Raw genomic sequence first — 19,489 nt, 5'->3', positions numbered from 1 at the left:
GCAGCAGCGAAAACCCAGTTTCTTCCTTCCCAAGCAGCTTTTGGATGTTTCCTCCACCTAGGAATTCTTGCTGACCCTTTAGGGGTATTTTCTGCAGAGCTGGTAGTGGATGGATATAGTTCATGTGTCCACGTGTGAAGCTAGGAATACCTGACCTGGCTTGTTGACCTCCACAAATGTCCTTATAACCAGAGAGAATTTTCCTTCCCCAAGCACAAGGAGGGAGCCAGATTCATCCCCAGAATCAGGAGAAATTCATATCCACCTCTCAGATTTATAGCAGCAGCCCATTTCTGGTTTTAACAAGAAACCACTCTTTGTCTGCCCTGATCTTCCAGGCCAACTTGGTCTGCCTTTGAAACTCCAAGGGCTCTCAAACTGCAGAGAAGGGTTAAAAAAAAAGTCTAGTTCATCTTTCCTATCCAGCCAGAAGTATCTATTCATCAGTTATTCTGTCCAAGGCCAACTGGCAGCCCATGAAATGTGGAATTAAGGTAGGAAGGACAGCACTGCCCAGCACCCCAAGTGCAGAGGTGTAAGAGCTGGGGAGACGCATCTCTCAGGGTTATCATGGTTGTATTTGTGCAGAGATGATATTCCAGTCACAAGAAACAGATAGAGCAGGCAACTCATCAGCCTGGGGATAGTATCAACCCCCTTTTGCATCCAGGCCTAGGGCAGCCTGAAGCACACAACTTCACAGATAAGCCCATGAGTACAGTACAGCACAGGCTGACCTCCCTCCCAAGGGAAGGTTTATAAACACTACGTGCAAAGATGACTTTCAGACCAGGCTGCTTTCATGGGCAATTAAGGAGCATGGCGGAGAGCAATTCCTATACAAGCAAGCCCTATGGCAAGCCCCATGCACTCAGAGAGAGCAGTTTGTTTCTTGTGCTGTGAGCTCGTCTGCCCTCAATTCCCTCACAGCCTTCCCTGCCTTCCCAACAGACTCTTCCATTTTAACTGTGCAAGAATGGGAAAACAGAAACCAAAACCCACATCTTTTTTCTTCTGGTAGGTTTGGATTGTTGTTAGAAAGGGGCATTTGACTTTTGCTACTCCTTAGCTCCATCTGTTCACCCAAATGCACTGCTTACTTTCACTACAAAATAAAACTCACTCTGATCATGATGCAGGGATATATTCTGGCAGCTGCTGCCAGTGCCCAAGTTAGATATTGCTCCCCTGGCATTCCCAGAAGGTGGGAATTGCATATGGGTCTCTTGATCTCAAACACTTAGGCACATAATTTGAATGTCTGAATGCCTGTCCAGAGTCATCAGCTTCCCTGTTAGGACAGGGAAGGGCAGCAGGACAGTCCTAGCAGGACACTGACCATCACCTTCCTGCCCCTTCTTTCTTTTGCTCTCTTCTTCCCTTTTTATTTCACACACAGAAGGCAGGAAAATAAACACTGTCTGCTGACTCTAATTTTCATTCTAGTGTTTCTTTTCATCAAGCCCAAGCTATACAGATCAGCTGTGGCATTTAAGGTACAAATCAAGCAGCGGACCATAACGTATATCTATTGCAAAAGACGATTCTCTAGGTGCCAATTTATCCATTCTACGTTTGTTTCTAGAAGTGTCCGCATGACACTTGGATGCTGCACAGCAAGTGGCAAATATAAAGAGTGCTGATGATTTATTTGGAGGAAGAAATCAGAATTAGCATTTTGGACCACCTCATCTAGTTACAAAGCGAGCGTATTTCACACAGCTCAGAGAGCTGCAACAGCAAAAATGTCCATCAAGGAGACCAAAGTGGTGTTTCTCCTCTCTCTAATCTCACACAACTAACACCTGCATGATGTGGCATCAGTGCTGTCCAGTGTCCTCTCCGTCTTAATCTCTATGGAGCAGCCACCCACAAGAACATTCCGCACAAAGTTGCTGTTTGCATGATGCTTTTATTGATCATATAATTCAGCCAGCATTCCCAAATAAAAACTTGGGGGGATTCTTGCCTTTACACTGCATTTATTCTCTGCCCACGGTTCTTTCCACGCAATAGCAGATCAGGGTTCTGATTCCTCAGGGGGCCAGCACACACATGTAACCATTAAAATGCCAGTATTTCCACAGGTTTTGGGAAGACAGACGTATTCAGCTACATCGGTGTTTTAAATGGCATAACTGAACTGCTGCCCCACTCATTTGCAGTGGGATTTCAGCCAGAGCAGTTTCTCCTTTGCTTTCTTTTGCTCTCCCTAGGAGTAACAGGGAAGTCCAGCAGGGAAGAGCATTTCAACATCGCCTTTGAAAGCAGGAGGAAAACAAGCTGTGTAAATCAATCAAGAGTGTGCATTAGTGATAGCATGTTCCTCTGGAGGTCTGCATTTGATGTCATATTGACACATAGCTAAGATCAAAGCCTGTCTCTGCATCCTGGCTGCTACCAGAGGAACAGCATTGACCTTTGGGCCCCATATCTTAACAAGGAGCTCGTGATCAATGTGATTTTTTTTTTTTTTTGCCCCATAACAAGCACCTGTGAAATGTAATTATCCATCAAATAATGCCTAATGCCTTTTTCTCTGAAAAAGTAATTCCTCTCCATCTTTGAAAATGTTCTGGAAGGAAATACTATGGGCTTTTCCTTTCTGCTTTTGCAAGAAAGCTGTAAAATGACAGCTCCCACTCCTGCTGAACAGGCATCAGCTGTTAACTCAGTAGGGAAAGCTCTGAATGAAATATATAGAAACTTTGGAACAACCCGCTATTGTTTTTGCTTCCTTAGAATTATTTTGCCTCCTTGGGAAAAAAAAAAAGCAGCTATTTTTTTTTTTGGCTAGTGAAGATATTGGGCTGATTCATGCTGATACGTTTGGAATTATTATTCTGTAATAGTCATCAGCATCTAAAAAGGACCTCAGTTCTGCCAGAGCTCAGCAGCAGGGAAGAGAAGCTGACGTTTGAATAAGCCCCTGACTTCCCTTTCAAGAAAGGATAACTCCAAGCTTAGAGGTCTCTCAGGAGAGAGCTAGCTTCCTCAGGAGACATCTGGTACCCCCTGCCTCTCTTCAGGCCTGAGCTGCTAATCTTTCTCTGGGTATTTCTGGCATCCCTGGATTATGGCTCTGCAGTACAGGGAAATAGTGACAGGGCAGAGGGCTGTGTCCCTCTGAGTCACAGCCCACCCTCACCAGTGTTCAGGGGGCAGAAATGTGGTGACAGGTTGTATGGATCAATCGTGAAGGACATTTGGGTCTAGGCTGATTAAAAATAGCCTGGCTTAGACCTCCTTTTTCAGGCTCCGGAAGGCTCCCTGCAAGGACGGGCTTTGCAGCCAAGTTCAAGGTCTAGTCTGTATTCAAACTGGGTTATCTCCATTCCTGCTGATAGCCCAGATAGTGCCTGGATACCCTTGATGTACCTGGGGATAGCAGACTGAGCCACGTGCTGTCTCTAAAGTATTGGCTCCCGTGGGACCTAGCCAGCAGATTTAATTAGCTCCATCAAAGTTTCTTTTTTGTTTTCCGTTGGGTTTTTTTTTTTCCTTTTTTTTTTTGACTTGGAAGAAAGCCCTGTATAAAGCTTCACCTTCCTCCAGTCCATGCTCACACACACAAGCCACATGTCTAGGACAAGGACATGTCTTCAGGAAGGTGCTGTGTCAAGCTGTTTACGGACCAAGCTTTGAGGAATGCTCAACTTGGCTTCATGTGGGCAGTGGAGGGATGGGGGTTGTGCACGGTGTACTCCCGAGGGACAAGCCTTGTTTCTGGGCTGAAGGAACTGTGCTCCCATATAGTGGAGGAGCTGGCAGGAGAGGATGAAGCCTTTCTTTGCATCTGAGGAAAAGGCGCGGGGGGCTTGGGAAGGGCGGCTGTTTCATTGGGAGTGACTCACTTCCTAGGGAAGTTGTCCCCACAGGAGCCTGCACACCAAGGCACAGAGTATGGATGGGGCTGAGCCTTGAAACTACACAGCTGCTGGTAGTTCTGCTCTTCCTGCCCTGGGGAAGGACCTGGCCATCCTTCCCCGTATTGTTTTATTATTTGTACTTCCCTGGGTTTTGTCTCTCCAGGGGACTCGGTTAATTTTCCTTTGCCCTCCATCCCCATGAGCAGTAGGGGAGTGCTCACCTCACTCAGATTGTAGGTGTCACTTGCCTGCAGCCATTCACCAGTCTGCAGCAGAGGGATGATTAAAACCCCCAGCAGAAGAGCACTCTTACACCCTGGGACAGAACCACAGTCTCCTGCTATTGCCTGGGCTACTGGGAGGTCAAGATCTCAGTTGTGGGTTTAGGACAGAGTCTTTCTCTTCCTGTTTCATCCACCTCTCCTATGAAGACAGGCTGAAAGACTTGGGGGTGTTCAGCCTGGAGAAGAGAAGGCTCTGGAGAGACCTTAGAGCCCCTTCAAATACCAAAAAGCGGCTACAAAAGAGCTGGAGAGGGACTTTTTATAAAAACATGTAGTGAAAGGATAAGGGAGAATGGGTTCAAACTGAAAGAGGGTAGGTTTAGGTTAAATATTGGGAAGATGTTCTTCCCTTTGAGGGTGGAGAGACACTGGCCCAGGTTGCCCAGAGATGTTGGGGATAGCCCATTCCTGGAAGTGTTTGAGGCAAGGTTGGATGGGGCTTTGAGAAACCTGGTCTAGTGGAAGGTGTCCCTGCCCGCAGCAGAGGGATTGGAACTTGATCTTTAAAGTCCCTTCCAATCCAAACCAGCCCATGATTCTATGATTAACATTTCCCTTCCTGGAAAAACCGCTTCTTTTTTTTTCCCCTTTGCTTTTCAGTCACCCGGTTACAGCAGAGTTTAGGGGAGAAATTGCTACTTACAGAACAGAAATCCAAATCTCCCTTTTCCCCTTCTCTTTCCCACCCCCACAAGAAATACAGCTGGATGTGAGCCCTCAGGCACTGTCCTTTAGATCTAGCCTATCCTTTCTGTCCTACAACGATGCCATTCCTAAAGACCTGTCTGGGGGTCGGAGGAGTCTCGCTACTGAGAAATGCCCTGTTTTGGCTGTGTTTGCACAGTAATTACCCCTGCTTATCCCAGAGCAATAACCCATTCCACCCACTCCTGTGGTTCCTTGAATCCATCCTCCCACTTTATCGTGCACATCTCAAACAAGCAGGCAGCTGCCCAGTGAGGGGAAGCACTGCAGCATCTCGGCCTGCCTCAATTTTTAGCACTATTGTAGTTTTGGCTGAAGGCTCTGATGGGCCCAAGGGAATGGGGGGAGAGGGGACAGCGGCTTCCTGTGCATCTCAGCAAGGCAGAGACTGAGCCGGTGCTGCTCACCACAAATACCGGCACTGCCATGAATTATGCATTCCTTGTTTAAAGAGAGGTCGCTCTCATCAATAATTGAAAGCTCGCTGCTCTGCCTTCAGCATCACATCTCCCACACCGGGAGTTGGGAACTCATGAAATCTGCATGGACTTCCTCAAGGTGGCCAGAGGTTCGTGGAGAGAGGCAGCAAAATGCAGGCAAAACAAACCAAAAACCCTGCTGACAGCTTTGGTGCGTGAAATTAAGAGTCATCTGCAGCTACCTGCCGGTCTGCTTCAGCCCTGCCCCTCACATTCCTCTCTCCTCCCCTTTCCACACCTGTCTCCTCCCAGGGTACACACAGAATGATAGGCTTGCAAACATGGCTCAAAACAAGATTAGGGAGTCTTTCTTGAAACTTTTGGCTCCATTACCTGAGAACAATTTGCTTTGGGTGCTTGCCTAGAAAATCGTTACACTGGATGGTGGGATGTTCCCAAGGGACAGTTTGAACTGTGAAATTTGTCCCTCTGGGAAGGTAATGATCTTTAGAGCCTGTGTCTCTGACTGGAGCCAGACTGGGGCTGGGCTTGGTCCAGCATTCAGAGTTTTGTAAGCCTGGCTCAGACAGGCCAGCTGCCCTGAACCAGAGGCTGGAAAATCACCTTTCTTGCAGAGCAAACTTTTCGAAAGGTGTGGTTCTCATTCTGGATCAGGCAGGCAGAGGGCAGAACCAAAACCTCAGAAGAGAACTACCAAAGCCCATGTGATCCTAACCATTTCTGAGTTATCAAAGAGGATGTAAACTGAGCACCTCCTCAACAGGGCTGTAGGAAAATCAGAGGCACTGGAACGTGTTAGCCTTATAATCCCCAGTCAGCTGCATCTCTCCCTTTCACCTCTCTCCCATTCACCCAGCACGTCTTTTCAAACACTCTGCAACTCAGGGAGAGAGTCACTGCCTGGATCATTTTCCAGCCTGGAATCCTTATCCCTCTCTCAAAATCTGGGTTGTCCTGCCCGTAACAAATTGTTCCCTGTTGGTAATTAGTCAACAACAGATGAAGGAATTGGTCACTTGTGATGGTCTGAGTCTCAGCCAGATCTTACTTCTCTTCAGCATCGTTCTGGGGAATCCAGCTCTTCCCCTCGTGTGCTTCTCTTATTGTCTTCTCCTGAATCCTTTCAGAATAATGCCCCCTGCATCAGCACATGGAGCTTAAATGGAAAGTGAATGGTGTTGCATCCCAGGAGCCAAGAAGTCTGACAAAGCAGCGTGAAGCAAGAGTAGAACGAGAAACATTTTGTCCCTATCATACTCAGCTTTGTGCTCTGTGTGTGTGTTTGTTTATTTTTTAATGGAGAACAGAAGATTGATGGATGAAATTAAGAAGAGGGATGTGTAATTGGAAAACAGCTCAAGAAGGCTACAGGCAGCATATTGAAGGCATCCATCAAACATTCAGCTAATGTTGTTAAGGGTGTGTAACACAAACAAGGGCTGCAGGAGACACTAGGGAAAAAAAGGAAAGAGAACGGGGAATAGGCAGGACAGGGGAAATAGCTAGGGAGGAGAAGAGCCAGCAAGAGAGTACAATCAATAATATTTGTATTGCAATCACATCCAAAGGCTCCCATTGGGATCAGTGCCGGACTGTACGAGCACATTAAGAGATAGTCCCTGCCCTCTACAGCTTAAACCAAGGAATTACCAGATGATCGCAGGAGATGGGTTTAGATGATCACAAAATTTTCTTCTGATCTTGAATCTCATTTAATAGAATCTACTCTGGGAGGGGTTAAAGGCAGGAGGAAGGTAGATGGTTGTGCCAAGAATACACACAGTAATGTTTGCCAGCAAGCATGCAATTAATCCGAGCCACTTAGGAGACTTTGGTTTTAATTATAAAAAGTAGGTAAAAATATGTGCAGTAAACCTCTGTAAGCCCCAATGGGGCCATCAGCAGGCTACCCAGAGGCATCGATATGTGACTGGATTTTGATGCTGTGTTTTCAAAAGGATGGACTGATGCTTTAATGGACCACTTTGTGGGAAATATTCCATTCGGGGTGGACATTAAGAGAATGCAAAGGGCCTTTGTGTGGGTAAGGACAGAAGACAAAGGCTAAAATTATTAATAAGCCAGGGGATTCCTGTAGTCCTGGAAACAGGGAAGAAAAGAGACTCTGAAGGACTGAGAAAAGGCAGGTGAAAGATACAAAGCAACAGAGAAGAGCACGCATGATGGATGCAGGGGGAGACAGTGGGGGAGACAAGGCAGCATTTTAAAGAGAAAATAAAGTATTCCAAGAGAGATTTTTTTGAAATGGGGTTAAAGTCAGCTCCTCTCTGAGGTTCACAAGTTACCTGGGGCTTTATGCAGGGTTTAACTTCTTCAGCCTTGTTTGCTTCGGAAAAGCAATAGAGAGAAGGTGCATGTAGAAATAAATGAGCATGGAGCACCAGGGGAGTTGCACACACAGCATCTCCACTTGTTTGCAGTGTCTGGGAACCATCAACAGGGCTGGCTGGAAGAGGGAGGAGGAGAAAGAACTAGAAAGGGAATTCGTGAAAAATTCTTCTAACCCCGATCCACTCTCCTCTGTGCTCTCTTGGTAACACGGCTGCCTCTCCTTCCCTCCAGAAGTAACCTGAGTTTGCAGCAGTAGCAGGTCTGCTGCATAGAAACTGTGTCTAATTAAGGCCTTTTATTAAAGGGAAGAAGCACTGGCTGCCTGACTCTGGTGCAGGGACATTTGTAATTGCAAGCATACTGGAGGAATCCAGGAGCTGTGATGACCCTGAGCCAGGGCCTGGGTGGACCTAGGTATCTGCAGTTGTTAATAGCAATCCTTGGACTTCTTTTGTGGCTCTGTCTGTTGTCACAGCCATGAGTGATGGGAAGCTTTACTCTACACTGCTGGTAAGAGAAAGGATTTCCTGTAGGGAAAGCAGTCCTTGGTGTGGGTAACATCGTCCTGCCGTGCGCCCAGCCTGGATCTGTAGCTTACCAAAGACCCATGCCTTTGGCACTAAAGCTTCAAGGACACTCTTGTACCTGGCCCAGACCCAGTCACCAAAAAGCAGTGAAGTTAAGCAGAGCCAGCACGTTTGCTGCACAAAGCTCCTGCTCACATCACCAAAACACTCCTGTGTGCCCCTGGCCACACAGGCTCCTTGGTTCACTTCTTCATCGGTTTTTTATAGCTTGAAAGTAGTGAAATGCTCACCATGGTGCTTCCCAAGGAGGAGGTAAGAAACGTTAGATATTATCACCATTAATGGTTGGCTTGGGGAGCAGTCAGTGGGAATACATTACCCTAAGGGACTGCTCCAGCACGGTACCATTGGTGTCTAACAAGGAATGAGCTGGTGTTGCAGTAATTTCCTTAGGTGGGCTTATGAACATCCACTTGCCAGCCAGAGGACTTGCTGAGACATGCTAGTCTTCTGTCAGATTTGGCTGAAATAGGATTGACAGCTATTGGTGGTAGGGCACTGACGAGCCCTGCAATTGCATAACCCTTGTTTTTTCAGGACACCAAGGTCAAATGTCAGAGAAACAATTAAAGACAGATTCTAAGAAGGTCCCAGAGGATGAATTTAGAATAGCATGTCCTAATATCTTCCAGGAGTACTCTGTGGCTGCTGTCAGTGCAGAGCCCTTTTAGACCAATTGTCATGTTTCTTCTCACACAATTCTCTAACTCTGAAGCAAGGCAATCCTTCTCCTCTGGACAGATGAGCTGCTGGACCCAAATCCTGGGCAAGGAGTTGCCTTTGAACAATATGTGCCTGCATGCCTTTGAGGACCTTGGTTTTAGCTGACTGGCAGAGTTCAGTACACTTAAAAATCCCTGGCAGAGGAGGAATTTAGAGCCAACCAATTTGAACCTCCTTTCAATCTTTTGTATCAGCATGATGCCATCACTCTCTTCCCTCAAAATGCCTTCAGCCTAGGAGTGCAAGAGGACCTGGTAGGGCCTGGTGGGTACTCCAAAGTCTGTGATTTAAACTAAATGCTGCAATGGCCAAACACTGCAAACCAGAAGTAGAAAGGGATGTGGGATAATTGAACATTCAGCAGGCAACACCAGCACTGTGGAATCGCCACGGCAGGGATTTCATGGAACACTTAGTAGGTGATAGCGTGCATGCCTGATTTCCTCAATGCACCTGCATGAGGAGGATGAATTAACACTGCAGAAGTGTAAAGAGATGCTGGCTATCTAGAGAATGCCTGACATCTACTGTTTTGTTCAGTTCCATGTTCAAGCACACAAATCTTGCAAACAGTTCTAAAAAATTGTACAAAAGAAGCAAATGAAATGGTCACCACAGAGCTCAGGGATGAACATAAGTCTTGAAGATGAGGCAAGTAGCAGTCATCTCTGACTTCAGAATCAGCAACATGAACAACCCTAAGTCAAGGACAGTGGTTTCATCACGGAATAGTGGGAGGTTCTTTATAGCAATAGAAATAGCTAAAAGTTTCTATTCAATAGCACCAAAGCTGGATAATGGTTTGGACCTGCAACGTTAATGGAGCTCCTTGTAAACTTAGACAACGCTTTGCTGGATCAGGGCCAAACATTTGTTGTGCCTCCCTGCATTTTCGGTGTCTGATATTTCGGAGGCCTTATTCTTTTTTCTTTTCTGAGAGGTAGAGAGATGCCTGGGCATTGGAAGCTCCCTGCAGCATGCTGAGGAGACGTAACCTTCTTACCACGGTCCTGATTGCCTTGCCATGGGCTCTTCTCCTAACCTTGTGGCACCAGTATCCAACCACCCACTACCTCAGCCTGCTGAGAAGTAAGTGCAAAAGGTCTGCTGTTGGTGTGCTGGTGGCTGTGGTGATTTCTGGTGTGAACCCTGAGCAGGAGATGCTCTCTCATGGGATGGGTTAAACAAAGACAAACTTGCCTGAAAGCCCCCTCGGGGTCTGCCAACAGCAGGAACATAAAGTGTTCTTGAGAGCACATTAAACATGCACCTTAGGCTGGCTTTGGGAAGAGGATGTTATTGTGCTAAGCACTAACTCCAGACAGATGTGTGCCTCCCTGGACAGGAGGCGGCCCAACAGTTATTAGTCCTCTGACATCTTCTTTTTCTTCCTCTTTCTTCCTTCCTTTTGCCCCAGAAGAGACAGACGAGAACGTGACCTCTAAAGTTCTCCTTAATGGTACGTCTGCACTGAGAGAAGAAGGCTTCTCATCATGCACTCGGCAGCAGCAACGCGTAGGGGCAACGCCTAAAATCATCCAGAATTATGTGTACTCCAGGCCTCCCCCATGGTCAGACACCCTGCCAACTATCTTTGTTATCACCCCTACCTACACCCGGCCAGTGCAAAAAGCTGAGCTGACCCGTCTGGCCAACACCTTCCTCCACGTACAGAACCTGCACTGGGTGGTGGTGGAGGACTCTCCACGGAGGACCAACCTTGTATCCAACCTGCTGGAGAAGGCTGGGCTCAACTTCACCCACCTCAACGTAGAGACACCCAAGAGCCTGAAGCTGGGTCTGTCCTGGATCCCATCCCACACCCCAAGAGGGACACTACAGAGGAACCTGGGGCTGCACTGGCTGAGGGACAGCTTCAGCAACACCGCACCACCAGAAGGGGTAGTCTATTTTGCCGATGATGATAACACCTACAGCCTGGAGCTCTTTGAGGAGGTAAGAGACATAAAATTACATGGGACAGAAAAGCAGGATAGAGCTGCAGAGCCTCTTAAGCCCAGTTGTACTTACAAAGACCTCACCCACTCTGCATGCAGTGGCAGCTGGGTATAGGACAGATGCAAGCCTGTAGTTATGTAAACCCAGTAGCCAGTGCTCTAAAGGGCTGAAAGGGCAAAAAACACATTTGCCATGCTATGGGCTGCAGATGTGAACAGCCACTCACACACCATTGCACCAGCTAGGGTTCTCCCTGCCAGGGAACACAGGATACATACCTCAGAATTTATGCATCTCCTCAGGGAGAGCTGACCAAGTTTAAATAAGCACCAAAGACAAACTTCTGGTAAGGCGTAAATCTGCACTGTTGTTGGGAAGAGATGATAGAAAGGGATGATAGAAAAGTTGTCTGACTTTCTCCTTGACTGCCCTTCAGTTCTTCAAGTTCCAGCCACAACAGGGCTGTGCCTCTGGGATCACAGAAGCTTGCCCAGACTTCTGCTGGAAACCTGGCGTTTGTGAGTTGCCAAGCCCTTGTAAACTTGCAAAAATCCAGTAAACTCCCTTGTCACCCATTTAAGCCAAACTGTACTAAGCCACTTGAAGAGCAGAATTATGCATCAGAACATATTTCCAGTTTTCAGAGTTGTTAGGTCTCTGTTAAGCTCATCCTTTCTTACTTCTTTCCAGGTCCTTTCTGACAATTTCAATAAACCTCCACAATTTAAGGCAGTAGCCATGGTTGGAAAAACAAGGCAGGAGGTAGGGGGAGAAATTGCAATAGGTGAGGATGAAGATTAATCAGTCAGGGAGGGAGATTACTTGCATGAGTGTGAAGGTGGAGTGAGTGGAGTTGATAATACAGAGCTAGAGGCCTGGTAGAAGTAATAGTACAAAAGTACAGAAGTACAAAAATGATAAAATTCTACCATAACAAAAAGGTGAAAGTGCAAATGGGATGAGAAAACCAGAGATTTTCATTCTTCTGAGGGACTGAATGTGGGCACAGAAAAGCAGTGAGTTTGGTGTTCAGAGAATAATGTGCTAAAAACTTGCCTCATGGCCGTGGAAGCTGTAGCTCTTCAAGCAGCAGCACAGGTGAAGTAGAGCTTGTGCTGCCTAGAGCAGTGTGGTTGCCTAGGAAGTCAATGGGGGAGGACAGGTGCCAATGAAAGCAGAGGATGGTGCACTAAGGAGTTGGGACAAACGTGGTGGGGTCGAATTCTCACAGCACTGTCTCTTTCTGGCACACAGATGCGCTACACAAGGAGGGTCTCAGTCTGGCCAGTGGCTTTTGTCGGGGGGCTGCGATATGAATCCCCAAAAGTGAGCCCAGCAGGGAAGGTGGTGGGCTGGAAAACCGTCTTTGACCCTAACCGGCCCTTTGCTATTGACATGGCCGGATTTGCTATCAGCATCAAGTTGATTTTGGAGAAGCCTCATGCCAGTTTCAAGCTGGAGGGAGTTAAAGGAGGCTACCAGGAAACCAGTCTGCTGAAGGATCTAGTGACTATGGACGGGCTGGAGCCCAAAGCAGCCAACTGCACAAAGGTGAGTAGGACAAGAAATCTGGAAGATACAGTCTCCTTGCTGGGTCCTGGCTGTTTTTACAGCCTCCTGCCACACCCCTCCACCTTCCAGTGTGCCTGCCCTGTGCTGGCACATGTCAGTGCCAAATGATGCTGGGACAGACAGATGGACAAAGCCTGCTAAATTCTTCACAGATGTGAAGCTCAGAGAAAGCTGAGGAGCAGTGCTGTGCATTCTCTGTTATTAAAGAGTCTCAGATGTACAATTTGTGCCCAGATTGCTTCTCCAAAATCCAGGATTGGCAGAGGGTTGAGCCTGGAATTTTGGTCAAGAATGATCCCTCCTCCTTGTCACTGTTTCATGTGCCCATGAAGTGTCTCCCAGGATCAAGCCCTTTGAATGACATGCTTCAAACAGCTGTGAGCCTCAGGTTTCTGAGGATGCCATCCGATCAATGGGTGCAGTACTGTTGTTGTTTCCATGGCAGTCAGAATGCCTGAACTCTTTGTGATTCCCTCTAGGTGTTGGTCTGGCACACAAGAACTGAGAGGCCCACTCTGGTTAATGAAGGCAAGCGTGGGTTTACAGACCCCAGAGTAGAGGTGTAAGCAGAGAGCCAGCTCCAGGGTGTGAGTATCTTTGTCTTTATTGTTTTTAGCAAGGCAAATAATCTGTACCTGTTTCCTTATTTCTACTATTATTTCCTCAAAAACTGCATATGCAACTGCTCCAGTAATTCACCATGCCACCCTTTGGACAAGAAGTAGATTCTCATCTTTATCCATGTATGGTCTGTATTTCTTACTCATTCAAGCCTCCTTGCAGACCATGTGGGAGTTTTGCCTGACAGAGAGAAAAGTGACAGCAGAATCCCCCAGTTTCACTCAGTATTAATGACAAGCCAGATTCCTTGCCCCTGGACTCTTTAATCCAGCTCCAAACTCCCTTTGGTGTGGGAGTTGTCCTACAGCATGGAACGAGATCCCACTCCTGCAGGCAGCCTTTCGTCCCAGCAGCCCTGCCACCTCTATAGTGCTTCAGGCATCCACCTTTTATCCTGCATGAACAGCTGTGGTGTGGGTGCAGCAGGGAAAGGCTGATGGAATGCTTACTTAGAGCACCTCAGAACAGGAACTGGCAAAGCACAGCCTACACAGACTCTCTCAGTCTGAGGTGCTACCAATGCTACCAGAGCTAGGAGCTGAGGAGAAGTGGTGAAGGCACTAGGAAGTGCCTTTGCAGTTCACAGAGCCAGGTTCAGCAGCAGAATGGGGGATTATGGCAACCACCACAGGTGACGGCAGGAATGTATCAGAGATCATTGATATGTTCTTAGAAAGAGATTGATGATGAACAGGCTTCAGAGGAGCTATGACCTCCTCTGCCAGATGCCATGCCCTCTGATCTCAATGGCAGACTCCTATCCCAAAAGTCCCAAAAGAATAAAAGTATCCCAATTTCAGAGTACCCAGCTCTTTCTGAAATGACTTGTATCTGTGTCAGGACACAGGATGCTGAATGATTTTGTCCTTCTTTAGAAGATATTCCAGGACTGCTTTCAGTTTTGACCCCAATATACACCTCAGCTCAGCTGTACCAGTGAAAATAAAACTGACAGGTTTCATACAGGCAGTCATGAGTATTTCAACTCCTGCACTGATCTCCTGTGTGCATCACTAGTAGCTGCACTCAACATTTCCACAGCACCTCATCATCTCTGAGTGACAGACACACAAATAGTGCAAAGCAAGCCTAGTGCCTGCACACCCAGCAGCAGATGGAAGGGACAGGACTCAGGCACCTGAGCACAGACACCTGGTGCCACCATAGGGACCCTGGGGTAGCCTACCTGAACCTCCTACAGCACACAAACCCTGTACCATTTCTGACAGCTTTTTATTAATAGTTCAGATATCCTGGAAACCCGTAAATGATGCAAAATACCTGTGCTTAGGTGGCAGCTCCTCTTTTCACCAGCACTTCTGTGAGATCCACTAGCAGCAGCAGGCTCATTTTGCACTCTCATCCCTGCTGGGTCTGCAGTAGTCTAAAGCTATGATTGCCCAAACTCAGCTCATAAGGACTCAGAGTCCAGTTAACTGGTCTGGAGGAATCACCTACTTTGTAAAGGATGAGCAGGGCTATAAATCTCAGATAGATTAGACCCTCCTTGCCTGCTTGCCAGAGGAAGGGCTGACTGCTCCACTGGAGATGCAGAGTGCAGATGTGATGTTTTCACAAATGTGCCATTTATGGATGGGCACTTTAGTCCTCACCTCCCTCCCTGGCCAAACGCTCAGCCAGCCTCCACAAGAAATGCAATGCACCAGCTATGGATTCTCATGATCATGGCTCCCCATGAGTCACTTGTTGTGGGAAAGGAAAGGAAAGCAACGATTCTAAAAGATTAAGAGACTGCCACTGATTCACCAGCAGGACTTGCACCTTTATCCAAGCCATCCTCTCCAACAGTTCCAAGCAGATTGTTGGCCGGGTCAGCCCTGCAGATTTTGAAGGATCTCTGCACTTGCATTAGCAGTGAATTTGACCACAATCCCTTTTGCACCACTGTCTGTCATGTGGGGGCAGCTGCTCTGACTCACCAAGTTGGCAGGTGGCATCTACTCCATGCAAGGTAAATTGCTTGACAATCAAGGGCAATCAAGCAAAATCGTTAGATTGCCTCTCTTAAAATTTTACACTGAGATCTCTGCTGAAGGCTACAGTGTTTTGCAGGTCCTTACTATCAAGGCTGCTGAGCTTCAGAGCCTTGATAGGCATGATCTAGATAAGCCAGTGCTGAGAAAAAAAAGAGGCAAAATTGCTCCCCTGAGGATCTTCAGTTCTTAGACACAATAGGAAGAATGTTTCCATCTTTCCCTCCTGCCAATTAGTCCTCCTTGAGGATCAGATCAAGCCAGTTAAGTCCAAGACCTCCCAGAGCCCTCCTTCCCTTTAAATCCTGCAGATGTGAGTGAGGCAGACATTGCTTGGTGTGGGATTTGGTACTCTCCTGATCTCTAGCTGGACCATGTGCATGGCTGCTTGAGACAGAGCAGCCAAAAGCTGTCACAGCATACATCCCTGCCGACTGTATTGAAACACCCTCGAAACACAGGCTTTGGCTTCTGAGAACAGGAGATGGAAATCAATTTCACCTCGTATTTTTCTTTGTTAAAGTCCTGAAAACTATCACAGAAGACTGGTGTTATAAAAACTACCTATTCTTATTGCTAACTTTTATTTACAGGCATCCGAAAGAGAAGAATGTGCTTAGGTTAGCATAGGACTCCTGCTGCCTTGTGAAATTTGGAAACAGAGGAGGTTCATCTGCATTTCAGAGCTTCCAGACAGACTGAATAGAGATTCTCAGATCTCATCCTCCTACTCTTTCTTTAAAAAAATTATCAAAGAAGTTAAAATAATGACTTAAAGTGCAGACAAAAAAAAATCTGTCAGAAACTTTATCTAATTCGTAAATAAAAATCTCCCAGCTAAGACTCTAGTGCAGATAGAACAAGCAGCTCTTCAGCCATACCCCAGCCCAAAGCCGTGCACAGTGTGGTTGAGGAACCTGTTTATTGATGCCTGCAAGGTGTTTGTCTGAGCCAGGGGATAGCCCTGTTACACTGGATGTTGTATTTACACCTTCTTACCTCACCTTGTGTTTGTTTTGACAGAGGCAGAGGGCTGTGATTGTTCCTGAAGTCCATCAGCAACCGTAGCAGCTGTGCACCCTGCCTGTCCTGCCCAGTGCTTTGCTCCACAGCTGGAGGATGATAAACACCCCCCAAATGTCATCACTCCAAACAGCTCCACTGCCCAAAGAGGTGGTAATAAGGAGGGACAGAGCTGATGTGGTGCCCTGAGATCCTTCCCACCTGGGAGAGGAGTGCTTCCCTTCCCCACTGGACCCTGTACTTTTAACCATTCATTATAACTTATTAGATGTGATCTTCATTCTCAGCTGTGCCAGCACAGAGGCTGAAATCCAGGATGGATGCAGGTGCCACCAAAGGTCTCTCCTGGCATTTCGTGAAACCTGAGCTTCAGTACAGCAGCTGTGAGCTGCAGTAGTTCAAGGACAGGAGTTGTCACTAAAGCACAAACATGGACTTGTTGGCCTGAGGCTGGTGTGCTCTCAAAACAGCTTTAAAGTAAAGCTAGCACGAGAGTCCCTCCCTCTGAGGGATGTACTCCAATATGTACACAGATCAGCCTTCAGTGCTGGAGAGGAAGCTGTGCTGAAGAAGCTCATTTGGGGTTTGGGAGTTCAGGGAGGATCTGGTACCTATCCCTCAGCTCAGATCTTGAACTGTCCCTGCTTAAAGTTGTTTTGGAAAATGCCATCTCAGATCCCCAGGCACAGAGCCCTCTGGATGAAGTTCCTCTCCTGCTCAGGGAGACACGGCAGGTACTGTACCTCAAAGGCCATGCCTCCGTGTCTTGCTGCAGAGACCAGAAAGCAGGGGCAAAGATGGGTGGACTTGAATGTGTTCAAAGCCTGGAAGCCTGCTGCAGCACTATCAGGTGCTTCAGTAGCCTCAAATCATGTGCATGGACTTGCTTCCTAGACCTCCAGAGAGGAAGACAACTCTCTGAGAGGGAGGTGGGTGAAAAGGGCTCGGAGAAGAGGAACCCTCAGCCTGCACTCATCTGCTGTGAGAACATCAAGGAATGTGGAGACATCACCGGGAAACCTATCTTGAGCACATACAAGACAACTGAAATAACAAGCGTGGCAAGGTTTTCCAGCTGAACTTTGAGAGGAGTATGTGGTGCTGTGAAGAGAGAGGAGTCAGTGTCATGTGGAAGGGTTTCCCTTTCCCTCAATAAAACAGGAAGACGGCCAGGTGGGAGGCAGCCTACAAAACAGGAGGTGCAAATGAGGACCGAAGGAAAGATGCACTGGATTAAAAGCACAAGTGTTGGTACCATATGTGTGCGTGGGGAGTGGTGTCGCTGTGACTTTTCCAGGAAGATTCCTTGAATGACCCAGAAACCTGTCTGAGCATATCTTTAAAACATTCTTCACTCAGGCCATGAGAAACAAGGCTTTAGGCATTCAAAACACATCAAGGATGTCACAGCTGGGAGGAAGTTGTAAGCAACTGAGTCATCCCTTGCCCAAGAAATTCTGGGCTAGCAGGAATCTTATTTATTTGTTGATTTATTTATACTAGAATTCTTCTCTGCCTATTCCTTGTTTAATTTTGGTTTTTAGCTTAGGTCATGTGACATATTCATGAAGAAAGAATATTTTCCCCCTTGCCTCAGAACAGTAGAGCTTGGTGATCGCCAATGAATGTCGTGTGTTCTGGGCTCCCCGGGGTTTCTTTACAATGGTATCTTAAACTGGCAAAATAATCAGAAACACAGCAAGGGGGGCAGTACAGCGAAGGAAATTACAGTTCCTTTATGCAACAGACATGGGTGGCACTAAGTTTCTGGCTCCCAAGCAATCACAGTGAGGTAAAAACATGAGCAAAGGACTGCCTCACTGAGCAGACAGTCCCCATGGGATCTCAGGAAGCCTCCATGAAAGGGGCTCTTTGAAGGGTATCTGAGAGAGGGAGTTGATCCATATTCCTTCAATGGAAAAGGAGCAGCCACACATCCTGCTGTAGGAGGGGACCAAAGTATGGGAGGGGCAAAGGGGATGAGATGCCTCCTTTCAGAGAGAGAGAGACAGAAGAAATCAAAGAATAGGCATCAATTAGAGAAATGGAGACTGCATTTAGTGAGACTAAGGCCAGGGTCTGTCTGGATGAACACACCAGCAGTACAGGCCCACCCTGCCAGCTGTCTCAACATGAAGAAAATACTGAATGGGCTGAGAACAGTGTCTTCTCTGGACCCTAGAAAGGTCTTACAGAGCAAGGGTATGGCATACTGGCACTGGATAACATGAAGGAAGCCCAGCATCCACAGAATGCTTTTCACTCTGCATTTGTCATGGCTTTCTGTCCTGCCCTCTGCAGAAGGTAGCAGGGCTTGCACTCCAGTGGGCTTTGCCAACCCATCCTGCCACCACACAGGTGGGCTCAGTGCTTCTACCCAGCATTAACCCAAGACTAAGTCCCCTTTTTTGATGTTTCAATGAATGAGCGAGAGTGAGGGAATAAAGGAGTTGATTTATGATCCTCCATTTTCTCCTCTGAGATGGGCAAAGTTTCTGCCCGTATGAACAGGAGGAGATGTGGTGATTAATTCTCTGGCCTTTAATCTCACACAGGTCCTACCTAGGGTCTAGGCACTGACAGTGAGTGTTTGTAGCAAGGATCTATTCCCATTGCGACAGATGCCGCCACACACGTTTTTAGAGAGTTGTTCTCTCTACCTCCTTATAAGAAAGCAAAATTACTCCTTCTGTATGTACTATGCTGTCAGTTCAGTCTTGGTCAGAGTCAGCTCTCAAGACCAGCCCTATTGCACCATCTCCATTCTTGCCCCAGCCTGGCCCTGTGGAGCAGACCTTTTGTGAACCAAGAAGTTCTGTCAGTCACTACATTGTGCAGAACCAAGACCTTGTATGGACAGCATGAATGTATGCAGCTGATATTCCAGGCTAGCAGACATGTGGGCCTGTTCAGCACAAATACTCTTTTCCCTGTAGGGCAGCCTGAGGACAGCAAGGACTGCTGCTGGCCAAGGCATATCAGCTAAGGATGGCAAGTAACAGGCACCACAAGATGGTTGTTCACCAGCAGAGCTGGGTGGGAGAGCCCAGGACAGCAGCAGCATCGGGGTTACAGGCTTCAAGGGAAGTGAGTGCAGTAAGGAGGGAAGCCACAGAACAAGCCTGAAGTATTTAAACACAAGAAGAGGCATCCTAGCGCCTGGTTTTTACTAGCATATCAGTACTGATACTCATGTTCTCTGAGATTCATCCAACTCACCAACCAATGAATATTACTAACCTTTCCTGTTGCAGAAAATACTATTGATGAACAAAAGAGAATGTCGAGAAAGTACTTTTTAATGGTTATTTATTTATATTGAATGGTACTAGAGCATTATTAAATATGATGTGAATAGTA

General features: G+C 47.1%; 1 protein-coding gene across 3 annotated transcripts in view; it reads left to right on the top strand.

Moving 5' to 3' along the window:
* Positions 1 to 19,489, top strand: part of LOC121666316 (galactosylgalactosylxylosylprotein 3-beta-glucuronosyltransferase 1-like) — a 28,196-nt gene extending 8,707 nt beyond the window's left edge. The window contains exons 2-6 of one of the 3 annotated variants that reach the window (XM_042031769.1): positions 9,905 to 10,049; positions 10,378 to 10,916; positions 12,174 to 12,470; positions 12,971 to 13,078; positions 16,130 to 19,489. In XM_042031769.1, the coding sequence (XP_041887703.1) occupies positions 9,938 to 10,049; positions 10,378 to 10,916; positions 12,174 to 12,470; positions 12,971 to 13,057 (1,035 nt within the window). In that variant the 5' untranslated portion in view covers positions 9,905 to 9,937 and the 3' untranslated portion in view covers positions 13,058 to 13,078; positions 16,130 to 19,489. Of the gene's footprint in view, positions 1 to 9,900; positions 10,050 to 10,377; positions 10,917 to 12,173; positions 12,471 to 12,970; positions 13,079 to 16,129 lie in introns of all 3 variants that reach the window. The other 2 variants (XM_042031767.1, XM_042031768.1) reach the window with 2 other exon arrangements.

The sequence above is a fragment of the Corvus kubaryi genome, unplaced genomic scaffold, assembly GCF_017639235.1.
Source record: "Corvus kubaryi isolate FWS band 111438036 unplaced genomic scaffold, C.kubaryi_AGA036_p1.0 37341, whole genome shotgun sequence".
Taxonomy (NCBI): Eukaryota; Metazoa; Chordata; class Aves; order Passeriformes; family Corvidae; genus Corvus; species Corvus kubaryi.
Note: the sequence above shows the minus strand (reverse complement) of the source record. Positions and strands in the feature narration are given on the sequence as shown.